Source organism: Etheostoma spectabile, chromosome 9 (assembly GCF_008692095.1).
Source record: "Etheostoma spectabile isolate EspeVRDwgs_2016 chromosome 9, UIUC_Espe_1.0, whole genome shotgun sequence".
Taxonomy (NCBI): domain Eukaryota; kingdom Metazoa; phylum Chordata; class Actinopteri; order Perciformes; family Percidae; genus Etheostoma; species Etheostoma spectabile.
The window spans coordinates 15,872,016-15,884,572 of NC_045741.1; the positions used below are offsets into that span (position 1 = coordinate 15,872,016).

Sequence of the window (12,557 nt, forward strand, 5' to 3'; positions counted from 1 at the left end):
CACACACATACACACACACACACACATACACACACACACACACACACAAACTGGAGTGATATGCTGCAGAAAGGAGGCTCCAGCAGGACCCTGCGCTCCTCAACATGAGACACTTGAACATCATTTTACTTTTGGTCACACACTGGGAACACCTGACTGTGCAAACTTCCTGACAAACTCCCAAGGGAACTTTCACGATGAGCGCACGCCTTACGCACATAGTAAAGAAGGTGTTTGGAGGCGAAGCAGCTGCTGTGGAGTGAAGAAGACTGTCAGCACATTCCAGTGGAAGCAACCGGACTGAAGTGAGTGAGCCTTTTGAAATTTTAATTCAAATTTCTGATAAGAAAATAATGTGTAGATTTATCTTCAGTAGCAGGTTTCTATCAACTTGTCTTTCTTATTTACAGCAAAAGAATGTGATATGTGGCCTTTTAGCTATAGTACTCTTAATCCAATCAACTTCGAATATGACACATTTATAGAGGTTATAACCTTTATGAATGTGTCATATTCAGAGTACATAGGCTACATGTTATAGAGTATTCACAATAATACCATCTGAACTTACTTTACGTAGGATAATTGAAAGGATATTGTGGTAGGAGCATGTTTACATAGTATAGCTTCTCTACGTGGTAAATGGACTACATCTATAGCAATTAACCTCTCATTCACACACTGATGCATGGAGGTTCTGGCCTGGACATCAGGAGCACTTTGGGGTTCAGTGTTTTATACTTTACATGTGGAGAGGAGGACCAAACAATTTTAATTTGTCTAATTTGTCACCAAGAAGGCCCATGATTAATTCCTAAGGAGGGAATCAAACAGCCAACCTTGTTAAATTGGTGGACAACCCCGTTTTCCTTCTGAGCCACAGGAACAGACAATACATTACATTATTGTTAGCAACCATTATTTAATGTTATTCTTTTACACTACTACTCAAAGTAGTAAAATCCCCAGTTATAATATTACAAATTGTTGCACGCAATAAGGTTTATATCCTTGATGCTCCACTTCCGGGATTGCTCCGTTGCTGATGGAAAATCCGCCGGATTTCACTCATTTAGGCCGGATTGCCTTGGGCTTCCTTTTTGTTGGCATTTATAAACTGCAGTTGATTTATTAACCTTTTCTCAGATCTCTGCATGGTAAATCCAGACAGCAGTTAGCTAGACTATCTGTCCAATCTGAGTTGTCTATTGCACGACTAAAACAACTTCTAAATGTACATGTTCCACCAAAACAACTTCCTTCCAAGGTTATTTTGCAACTAGATTGCAGTTTTTCTCTGTGCTTAGCGCCACCCCAAACAATTGTGATTGGTTTAAAGAAATGCCAGTAAACCAAATCACATTTTCCTCCCATCCCCAAATGCTATTTGGAGTAGTCAGACCCTCCAGCACGCTTTGGAGGAGGTTTCGGCAAAGCAAGACTACATGAAGTGATACCCCTCTTTTGCTTTTTACCACTGTCTATAACGGTTATCACTCAGAACAGATTCAATTTTATTTAACTTTTGTTTGTATAGGGGTATGAATGTAAACCAATGATACACACCATTTATAGCCTAAGCTAAATTGCAATGGCCGTCCCTAGATGGCCTAGATAAAAACCACAAAACTTAATAAGAAAATACAAAAAAACAATACAAGACAATCTAATACAATAAAGCACCATAGAACAAAAAGCACTAAATCATTCATGACTAAAAAACATATATGCCTTGTGTCTCCATCAGTCATTACATGGTCACTAATTGACTCTAATTCACACTGACAGATCAACCAAACTACAAGGCAGAGGGCATCAAAGAAAGATAATGGAAGAGCAGTTTGCAGGCTTCGTTCTAGCCGACTATGCAGTCTTTGCTGCCATGTTGTCTGTTTCTATGGCCATCGGACTCTTCCATGCCCTGAAGAAGAGCCCGGGGGGAGCCACTGCTAATGACTTCTTCACCGGGAGTCGGAGCTTGTCAGCAGTGCCTGTTGGGCTGTCGCTCTGTGCCAGTTTTATGTCAGCAGTCCAGGTTATAGGTGTTCCCGCTGAGGCTTCTCGCTATGGCTTTAAATTCCTCTACATGTGCCTTGGACAAAGCATCAACTCCCTGCTGACAGCTTACTTCTTCCTGCCAGTTTTCTTTCGACTGGGCATCACCAGCACAAATCAGGTCACGATGACCTTCCAGTTATTGTTGTGAATTGAACAGGAGCATCTTGTAAAAAATGTGTTCTGGTGAAAATCATATATTTCAGTTTCATGTGACCTGTTTGCTAAAGAGTTAGACATAAAATATTCAAATTTGATGGTATGGGTTAAAGTTTTTTGGACCAAACTATGTAAAAAGCAGACTTCTTGGGAGAATTATAAGAGACAATGGTTTGATTTGAGGGCTTAAACTTACTGAACACAAAATAATGAATCGTTAAAATACCCAAAGTAAGAGCAAGTATTTCTAGCCAATCATAGTGTAGAAAGAGGGTTAGACCATCACAATGTTGAAATGCACCTGTGGGTCTGATGTGTGGGATGAATATAAGAGGTGAGGAAGGATGAGGGATGTGCGCAGAGATACTTTGCTGTATTGTAACTCTAGCCATCTGCCTGTCACAGTATCTGAAGATGAGATTTGGCAGAGGGATGCAGCTGTTGGGGAGTGTCCAGTTTCTTGTGGCAACGGTAAAACATGATGTTCTCTGATCCAAGTCAAAGTTTTATTCAGTGTTTTTCAAGAGCGTGTCACATTTAGAGAACAATCCTTGTAATAATATTTGCTTTGCTTCAGATTCACAAACCAAGCTGTCACTGTGTTTGCTAAATTCCTTGTGTTTCATTTCCCCAGCTGCTTTACACAGGGATTGTCATCTATGCACCTGCCTTGATCCTCAACCAAGGTAGGAGAGATGGCCGAGTATTGAAAAATGACTTGTCATTCAATACCTCAGCATCAATGAGCCAATTAGCATGAAGCATGCTTTTACCAATATCTAATAATGCTGGTGATTGATTGGCTGTCTACAAGTTGTAAAAGCATGCAGAAAAAACTGCAGAAGGGAGCTCACGAGTGTGTGTTGGTGTATTTTGAGAGGCTTGACTACAGTGTGAAAACGTAAAAGAGCTGAAAAAAAAGTACCATAATGGGCAATGTTTCTTTTTGTTAAAATGGATTTTATGAAGTCACAGGATCGACCATTTCTGAACAATAGCCCTATAGTCTGCGAGCATTAACTGGATGTTTTCATTAATTTGACATTTTGGTTATAATTGCCACAACTCTGTGATGTTTTGTCCATCATGGACAGATACTAAGTAATACATGATTTTCTCCATAAATTCACACCTTTATTACATGTGTGAGAAAAACATCTAAGACCTGGCAAGGTAAACCTTTAGGAACAGATCCATTGCATTCTTTATGCAAATATTGTGCTTTTCACTCCACAAAATATATACTTAAAGCTTTAGTTACACTTTGCAGAGTCAGATTATTAAAACGAAATATAATCAACCAATAAATCTTGATGTATATTTATGGATTAAAGTACCCAGTGGTATATAAAGTAATTGAAATTAGCTCTACCATTACCAGTTGCAACAATGCATCTAAGTATAATCATCTTAAATGTGACATTCTGCTTGGTACCTACATTATATTAAGCAAACATCACACTCTTCTTTGGGACTATATCTCTCAGACAGTAATGTACTTTCACACGGCGTGTACACATGTTCAGCAAACAACCACACAAAAGTTTAACCTCATAACAATTTTCATCTAAATGGTTCACATATTCTAAAAAGAAAGTTTAAATAAACCATTTTTTTTTAACTGCTGCAGAGAGAACAATTCATACTTGCCAATTATTTCCAGTTGGGGTGTTTTTTACATCACACATTGTGATGTCAATTGAAATGTGTGCTCAAAACCATTCAGAGTCAGCAGAGTGTGGTGAATGCTGTTAAAACACTGTTAATGACTAGTCATGTTCTATAGTTTAAGAATAAGGTGGTAAATTAGGCAAGATTCCATGTGAACACATTAATACTGTGGGTTGTTTTTTTAGCTACTGGACTCAATATGTGGGTGTCTCTGTTTTCTACTGGGACCATTTGCACCCTGTACACCACACTGGTAAGGAAATATTTCTTTCCATCTAATCAAAGCTGCATGGCATGTAGGGGAGACACTCTTAACCAGACTGGACTGATTTCTGTCAAGATTTAAATGTGCATACAGAAATTCATAATAGCAGGAGTCACAATGCTTTTAAAACAGGCTTCACGTTTGCATTGATTTTGTCACTCTAGCCTTTGAAGATTTAACAGTGCATGCCAGCAGTATGGTCAATGCTACCGTGACTTTTAAAGCTGCTGACACACCAGGGAGATCGTTGGCAGTCGGTTAAATTTGGGCCGTTAGCAGCCCTGGTATTTTTGGTGAATCCTGCACCATTGCCATTAGTCAACAAGTCCTCCTAACCATACAACGATATTGGATGTTTATTCCTGCCCTCTAATACAACCCACAAGTGTTTCAAATTAGCGCCTCTAGTGCTGGGAGGAAAAACGACCTTATCAGACTTTTTCAGAGAATGTACGAGTTGCAGTTTTAAACACGTCATTAACTTTGTGAAACAGTCACAGTGTGGTTAGGTTTAGGCACAAAATTCATTTGGTCATGTTTAGGCACCAACACTAATTAGTTACGTTTAGAACAAACTACTTTTGTTTTTTGTTTTTTAGGTGGACAGTCTACAATAGTCCACCCTTGTTGGCTTTTTTTAGCCAATTCAACTCTTCTGATTGTTCATCTTCATCTCATCTGATCAATCCAATACCCAATATAGAGCAGTCAAAACTGGTAAAAAATTGAGTGACTTCTAGCTCAGCCATCAGAGTGTGCGCTCCATGTACAGTAGGCTGCCCTCGTTGTCCTTAGCTGAAAAGATAAGAAAAGATGATGCCCCCAGGATTGAACTATTGGAATGTCTACTGTATGTTTGGCCAAGACACTTACGACGCAACATTGGGCCTTTGTTGCCACTAGTTCTTTGACGTCTGCCTAGTGTGTCAGTCATAAGCAATGCCACAGTTAGACGAGGCAGGACTACCAAGGATTCTTCTCCTGTTTTAATTTCAGTGTGTGGTTATCGGGTGTTGTTTCTTGAGTTGGTTGTGAGTAAGACGCAAGTTTGTTTCATCCAAATTGCATGTTGGATGGTTGAATGGGGTTAAAAACCCATCTAAGACGTCTGACAATTTTTTGAACTTTACAAAAACAATACGACAAGCATGCCTGCCACACCACCACCTCATGCAAAGGCCGATGAAGTGGTGGGGGGCCATCATACGTCAAAGTTTTCAAGGAAAATATTTTTAATTCCCAACTCACTTAGAGCTTTAATTTAATACCAATTTTGTAAGTCACAGCCTCAGTGGAACCTCCCCCATCGGTATAGTCCGGAATGCCCTAGTACATAACCTTAAATCCCTAGACTGAACCACATCTAAGTTACCTAGCTGCTGATCCATATGCAAGACACCCGTAATAGAAATTTGATTGTGTCATAGCTTTATAAATCATCATCATATGATTCCTGTCGGCACCCCAAGAAGAACCAGCCAAGCACCCTGAAGGCACTTTTGACCACTCAGCCTCACTTAATTGGAACCTACCACCTACACAGGTGATCGTGGGGTGAGCTTAAGAATAACATTAACACTCTGGATCCTAAAAAATACCATTATTTTACATAGATCAGTTACTGCTGACATTACTATTCATACATATAGTATGTGCACCCACAACACTAGCCAACCCAGAGATGATGAAACATGTCATTTACTGAAGAACTATCTTACCTACACCTTACGAGTGCCCAGCCCCTCTCTGCTGAAAGGACCTAATCAGCCAAACCCACATCACAGAACCATAGCAAAAACACTGTGAACCCATAAACCAATTTACCAGACGTATGCCATTTTATACTCATCAAATAATAATCAAATAAACTAAACATTATACTGAAATTGATTAAGCAGGCACACAACACTGTTAATTTTCAGGGCCTAGTGAAAAAAGGGAGAAAGGCAGCCTTTTCAAAATGCCAACTTTGATTTTGTGAATGTGAAAACGTAGGCGGTGTTTGAGTGTTTGGGTGTTTGGGTGTTTGAACATGTTCTTAACACACAGACGTCTATGTTGACAATGAAACATGTGGAACAGCGTAAGTGAACGACACATCTTGCCCTTAATCAAAAATGTTTTTCTTTGTAAAACTCCCCGATGTTGTTGTGTGTTTTCCTGTCTGTCTCTACAATCATAACAGGGTGGCATCAAAGCTGTGATCTGGACTGATGTGTTCCAGATTGTTGTCATGTTGTCCGGCTTTGTGGCCATTTTCATCCACGGCACAGTTCTGGTTGGTGGTCCTGCAGTTGTGCTGGAGATTGCCAAAAATGGATCACGCATTAATTTTAATGAGTAAAAACACATTTTTTCCCCCCTTTCATTTTTACACATATCTGGATAACCACAAATTACTGTGCACAACAAGATGCTCACACCATAGAATGTTATTAGAGTCTATTATTCTCAGCAATAGTATCAAGTCTATTTTTAATGATGATGCATCAATTTAAAATTATTTCAAGCTGATATTTAAAGATGAAAATTGAAAATACCACTTGTTACCACTCCATCGGAACAACTGAAAAAGTTTATTCTTGACCTGGGAAACTAACTCAAGGTCCACTTACCAGCTTTTTCTTCAGTTTTTAGAGACCAATTTTGGGCATTAATTTGATCAGACAGCTGAATACATGAAAGGGAAGAGAGAGGGGGAATGACATGCAGCCAAGTGATGCAGGAGCTACGGAAGTACTGAGCATCTGTACATGTGGCGCACGCTCAACCAGATTAACTACCCAGATGCACCTTTTCTTGAGCTTTTAACCACATCTCTTCCTTGGTGGATAGAGTTTGCTAATTTGTCACCAAGAAGGCCCATGATTAATTCCTAAGATGACAACTGAGCAAACGATTTGAGGTGTTTGTATGTAGGGGGAAATTGTAACCCCCATCTCTGCTCAAAGAGTATTTGCATCCAAGAGATGCTGTCAAAAGCCCTGGAACAAACTAGTAAGTGGACCCAGATTCAAGATGTTTTATGTAACACTTGAACTTAAACTCAAAGTGTTGTAATGGAAAGAGGCTGTGAAGAGCGGAGTGTCACTGATTTGTTCGTATTATTTTCCACCAGTTTTAGTATTGACCCTCGGCAGCGCTATACCTTCTGGAGCCTTTCTGTTGGAGGTGCATTGGTTTGGCTATCCATGTATGGGGTGAACCAAGCTCAAGTCCAGCGCTACGTCTCCTGCAGAACAGAAAGAGACGCCAAGTGGTGAGTAGAGACCTGTTCGTCTTTCAAATAAAGACCTACTGTATCAGGTGCTTTGAACAGCAATGTAAAAGCTTTTGTGAATTGAATTTAGGTTGAGTTTATAAATGTAGCATCTGTGACTTACAGGTTTCTAAAGAGACATGCATAAGTGTCATGACAAGTGGAATAACCACGGCACAACAGGCCAAGACATCAATCCATCTAGCAAGCACAGCCCTAGTCTCGCATTGCCAGACCTATTTGCCAGACCTATAGTATGGTCTGGCTACACTGCCTATCTATCTATCTAAAAATGCTCTGGCTCGTTTGTATTTCTTTTAACCAATCCTGGGTCACTATAATGATGTTTGCTTTTGATTGCAGGGCGTTGTTTGTGAATCAAGTGGGTCTGTGTGTCATTGTGAGCAGTGCAGCAACCTGCGGCATCGTCATGTTTGCTTACAACATGAACTGTGATCCACTGAAGTCAGGGAGGATTTCTGCCCCCGATCTGGTACACAAGACACTCACAGTGATCCATGACCAGAGCATGATGCTCTGTTGGGTTCAAATGATAAAGCTGTTAAAAGAGAAACATCTGTACTTTTAGGGGTTTCTTTGCCTGATAGTCTATCATCCATCATTTTAGGTTATGAAGTCTGACTGGGCTGAAGTTTTTTTTTAATAATTTTTAATGACTTTTACTGATTGGTGACTCAGTTAATTTACAGAATGTTTCAGATGTTATTCAATAAAAAACAAGTGGAAATAATTTATTTTTCCAACACAGATATTAATTTCTTCATTGCTTCCCCCTCTGTCTCTCCCTCTCTCTCTCTCTCTCTCTCTCTCTCTCTCTCTCTCTCTTTCTCTCTCTCTCGTCTGATGAAGTATATGCCGTACTTTGTGTTGGAAATATTCCGAGATCACCCTGGATTTTTAGGTCTTTTCCTTGCCTGTGCATACAGTGGGACTCTGAGGTATTTCAATATTGCTCCCCCCTTAAATGGGAACTAAGTACATTTACTTAATTACTATACTTAAGTATAATTTTGAGGTACTTAGACTTTTTTGTATTTTACGCAACTTCCTACTTCTACTCAGAGGGAAATATTTTACTTTGTACTCCATTACTTGTTGAACAAGTACTTTTAATGTCAGTACATTGTTCTGCTAATAGTGGTGCACTTTTCTGAAGTAGGATTATGACTTGTGATAGAGTATATTTTCCTACTTTTGATTTGGTTATTTTACTTAAGCGAACAATATGAGTAAGTATTCTACCACTGGAAGAAATTCCAACCCATTAAAACAACAATGTATAGAGTTTGGAATTTTCTTTAATTTAGTTAAAGTAGTGGAAGTACCAAAAGTAGTGGAAGTACCAAAAATATTGGCTCTGTTTTTGGTACAATATCATGATTAAATACCAGTATTTAGTATTTACCAAGATTAACGAATTTTTCAACAAGTCACAAGAAAGAGCATTAATAGCGTGTAAACATAACCAGTGAGCTGATGATGTGGAATAACTGTTGACCACGTCTTTTTCACAGCACTGCCTCCACAAGTATTAATGCAATGGCTGCAGTAACAATGGAGGATCTGCTGCAACCTCATCTGCGCCACATGACCCAGAAGAAATTGATACTTGTTTCCAAAGGACTGTGTAGGTCAATCCTCAAAAACATCCATTTAATTAAGTTTTGTTACTCTTGTATGAATTCTTGTAACCACTATTCTTTTAAAACAAACAGTCAATCATGGTATTAGGCAGAAAACTCACTTGATTTACACTAGCACCAACTATTACTTTTTGGAGTACAAACCATATTAAATAATCATTCAATCACATTTTATATTTTACATCCACCCAGCAGATGGATGGATGGATGGATAGTACTTTCTGTTGTTATATTTTTAATCTCTTTTCTCTTTTAGCATTCCTGTACGGCGCTGGTTGTATCACCATGGCTGCTCTCTCCTCCTTCCTTGACTGGGGAGTTCTTCAGGTATGATACCTAAATGTTATTTAATCCATTTATGACAATAATAGTAAAAGAGAAATGGTCCTGAACTGAACTAGTTCAACTACAATACTTTGTATTCTGTAATAAAGTCTCGGTGATGTGTTTGACTGCCTTTGTCTTCTCTATTCAGGGGTCGTTCACTGTCATGGGTGTGGTCAGTGGTCCATTACTGGGCGTATTCATTTTGGGGATGTTTGTTCCAGCAACTAACAGGCTGGTGAGTGATTTGTTTATTATCTGTGTTGTGCATTGTAGTTCATTTGTTGACTAACTGGTTCAGGAAAACCAATAAAAAATATGGACATTCCTTAAATCCTTAAGTGTGGTAAAAGCCATTAGCTTTGGATTGAACATAGAAGAATGTCTCAAAGGTTTTGGAAAACTTTGGTTTCCTTTCTTTCGGACACAAAGCTTCTTGCATGATTTATCACATAAATTAGAAAAAAAATCTTACGGGATTCATTCTGTCAGAACTTCAACTTTAAAACAAACTTAACAATTGATATAAACAGCCCCCGCTCCCTTCGTAAACAATGTCCCATCTTGTGGCCATTGCATAATTGCATATTGCCAAAATAGTGCTTCTATCTATGTTGAAAGCTTTCCACATCCTTCTAAAGAAAAAACTTTAAGAGTTGTTTCTGCATATTGTCCCATTACCGAGACAGTTATTAAGTCTTTCGGTATTTCCTCAGCAGTCTGTGTTATCAACATCAATAAGTAATTTTTTGACTGCTTTCACTGATGTTAGGTGGTACTGATTTATGTAATTTTAGGTTAGGTGTGTTGTGAGATTATCAAGTTTTTTTTTATCAAAAGTTGATCATTATATAAGGACAGGTATTACCCTTCCATTTGAAATGTCTTATTTTGCAACAAAACGCTTCCAAAGTATGTAATGTAAACATTTTCTTACAAACCCAATCTCAAAAAATGAGCACCGTCCAAAACCAACTGATGGGTTGCATCCAGTTTGCCTTAAATTCCACAATGTCTTCTGTTTAAAGTCAAACTTGGTCTTTCAGGGGGCCTTCTCAGGAATGTTAGTGGGCTTTGGTGTCTCTCTGTGGCTGGCTGTTGGTTCAACTCTTTACCCACCCAGTGAGGATACCATGGGTGTCCTGCCCAGCTACGCAGGGGAATGTGGACCCAGCAACATCTCCCTGAACAGCATCCCACACCAGGACCAACCCTCCATCTCCCCCCCGCTTCATCCCAATGACCCAGGGTCAGTGAGTTCAACAAGGCCTGCGTAGACGGCTTTCACCCGCGTTATTGTAGATCCCATAACTTCTGGGCAAGTCCCGCCCTGCGAAGCCGCTTGATTGGTTGGAGTCAGGCATTGATCTTAGGTTGTTAAGGTTAGGCTAGCTGATTTGTCAAGGGATAGGACCTGAACAAATCGGGTTAAGTTACCTTGTGTTAGCATGGACGCAATAGTGTGTGAATGCAGTTAAAAGGGCCTTTAAGTTGCCTAATAACGCCTTTCTCCCCCAAGTGGTTTACATTGGTTAAAGATGGAGCTATGATCGCAATTTATTTGTATTAAAAGGAATACAAATATAAATGATAAATTAATTCCTTAATGTGGTGTTTAATACTGTAGAGTAGTGAAACAATAGACTAAGTCCTGCCAAAGAATAGATACATGTTACAGCAATAAAACTATTTTGATGAACTTTTTCTTTTCTAAAACCAGGGGCCTGATTCACTTGTACGCCATCTCCTACCTCTACTTTGGCGCCATGGCAACTAGTTCAGTTGTGTTAGTTGGGCTGATTGTGAGCTATGCAACAGGTAAGAAGAGAAACAAGAAAAAACTCCTGACACACAAGACAAACTATTCAGAACTGATGTTTTAATAAACTACACTGAATTGCCAGTAATTTAGATTTACCAACCTACATCCGACACAAGCTTCTAATGTTCCTCCATTTTGTATGATTCCACTCTGTTGTCATTTGCATCTGTTGTGATTTGTTTTGATGAATTGCATTACATTACACTGTTGTTTCTCTCTACACACAGGACCAACAAAGAGGCATAATATTAAAGAGGGTTTGTTATGGTGGGATCTAAACAAAAAGCAAGTAGCTGTCCCATCAGAGTGCAAAGTAAGTACAGTCCTATTATATCACAAGCTTATGACATTGGTGCCTGTTGTTTTATTAGTAAAGAGACACCTACAGAATGAAGAAACATTTATAGTAGAACAGAATGAACCAGACATCTCAATGAATACGGGAGATTATCCATGTATTATCATGGGCTACTTAACAAACTGGACTGTGACCTCATGGGTTCACATGTAGCCTCAAACTGCAAATGTCCTGTCCTGGCAATTCTAGGATCAGACCTTTAACGGGGCTCACCCCCTAATGAGAATGTGACTTACCAAAAATAACTTACACATGCATACAGTTTGCAGTTGCAAGCATGCATACATTATAAATACAACGCATGGCAGATATGGTAGATAAGTGCATGCAGCATCACATCTAAAACAACTCTAGAAGCCTTTACCCTACAACTACTACAGTCGCAATCAATATAATGTTCAGGGAGTGTGCACCTGGGAATTATTGTTTAGTATAGGCTGTGTGTCAGAGCAACCTGGTGTCCATTTCTTATTGTTTTAAAGCCAGAATATTGGTCTTTTTGCAGGTACTCAAGGCGACAGATAAAGCACAGCGTGTGCCTTTGAAAGACCTGCATAAAGAAGACACAAATGAAGTAGAAGAACCAACAGATGTTGGCAATATTTAATCACTACTAAGAGTTAAGGTTGGACAACTGAACTTTTTTTAATTCCAAAAAGCAAAGACAGTGGCTTTTCCTCTCCACTGGCAGTAAGCAATTTGGTCACCAGTTCATTTTCTCACCGTTTAACCTCAACTCTTAATTCCTAAAGTTTTCAGACTTCAAACAGTGGTAATTTAATAGGTGGCCTGAGGTAAACTGTGTGCAATAACAGTAATTCAACTCTTGTTTCATGAATTGTAACATTGTAGCAGATACTCCCTAGTACAACTGACAATGTTGTCATCACTTTTACTCTTTTAGTAAGTAAGTAAGTAGTACTTTAAGTAGATTTTATAGTACATGCTTAATGCACAACCTTTATGAAAACAATAAATAA

The 12,557-nt window shown here is 39.0% G+C and overlaps 1 protein-coding gene across 3 annotated transcripts; it reads left to right on the plus strand.

The window, feature by feature from the left end:
• The first annotated feature begins 67 nt into the window (after positions 1-67).
• On the plus strand, positions 68-12,557 carry slc5a5 (solute carrier family 5 member 5). 3 transcript variants are annotated; one of them, XM_032526882.1, is made up of 16 exons: positions 68-305; positions 1,789-2,176; positions 2,620-2,685; positions 2,849-2,900; positions 4,071-4,138; positions 6,375-6,490; positions 7,269-7,409; positions 7,773-7,902; positions 8,280-8,368; positions 8,945-9,057; positions 9,330-9,400; positions 9,549-9,635; positions 10,444-10,646; positions 11,118-11,215; positions 11,447-11,532; positions 12,083-12,557. In XM_032526882.1, exons 2-16 carry the CDS (start codon positions 1,829-1,831, stop codon positions 12,182-12,184), a joined length of 1,770 nt encoding a protein of 589 aa, XP_032382773.1. In that variant the 5' UTR covers positions 68-305; positions 1,789-1,828; the 3' UTR covers positions 12,185-12,557. The 3 variants fall into 3 exon arrangements, with proteins under 3 accessions (XP_032382773.1, XP_032382772.1, XP_032382774.1); XM_032526881.1 differs by having other exon boundaries at positions 6,336-6,490; positions 12,083-12,555; XM_032526883.1 differs by lacking the exon at positions 1,789-2,176 and having other exon boundaries at positions 6,336-6,490; positions 12,083-12,556.

Coding starts and splice junctions, on each gene's coding strand:
- slc5a5 (XM_032526881.1), top strand. CDS start 1,829: ATGGAAGAGCAGTTTGCAGGCTTCGTTCTAGCCGACTATGCAGTCTTT. Junction 7,903..8,279: donor GGATTTCTGCCCCCGATCTG/GTACACAAGACA, acceptor CGTCTGATGAAG/TATATGCCGTACTTTGTGTT. Junction 9,058..9,329: donor ACTTGTTTCCAAAGGACTGT/GTAGGTCAATCC, acceptor TTTCTCTTTTAG/CATTCCTGTACGGCGCTGGT.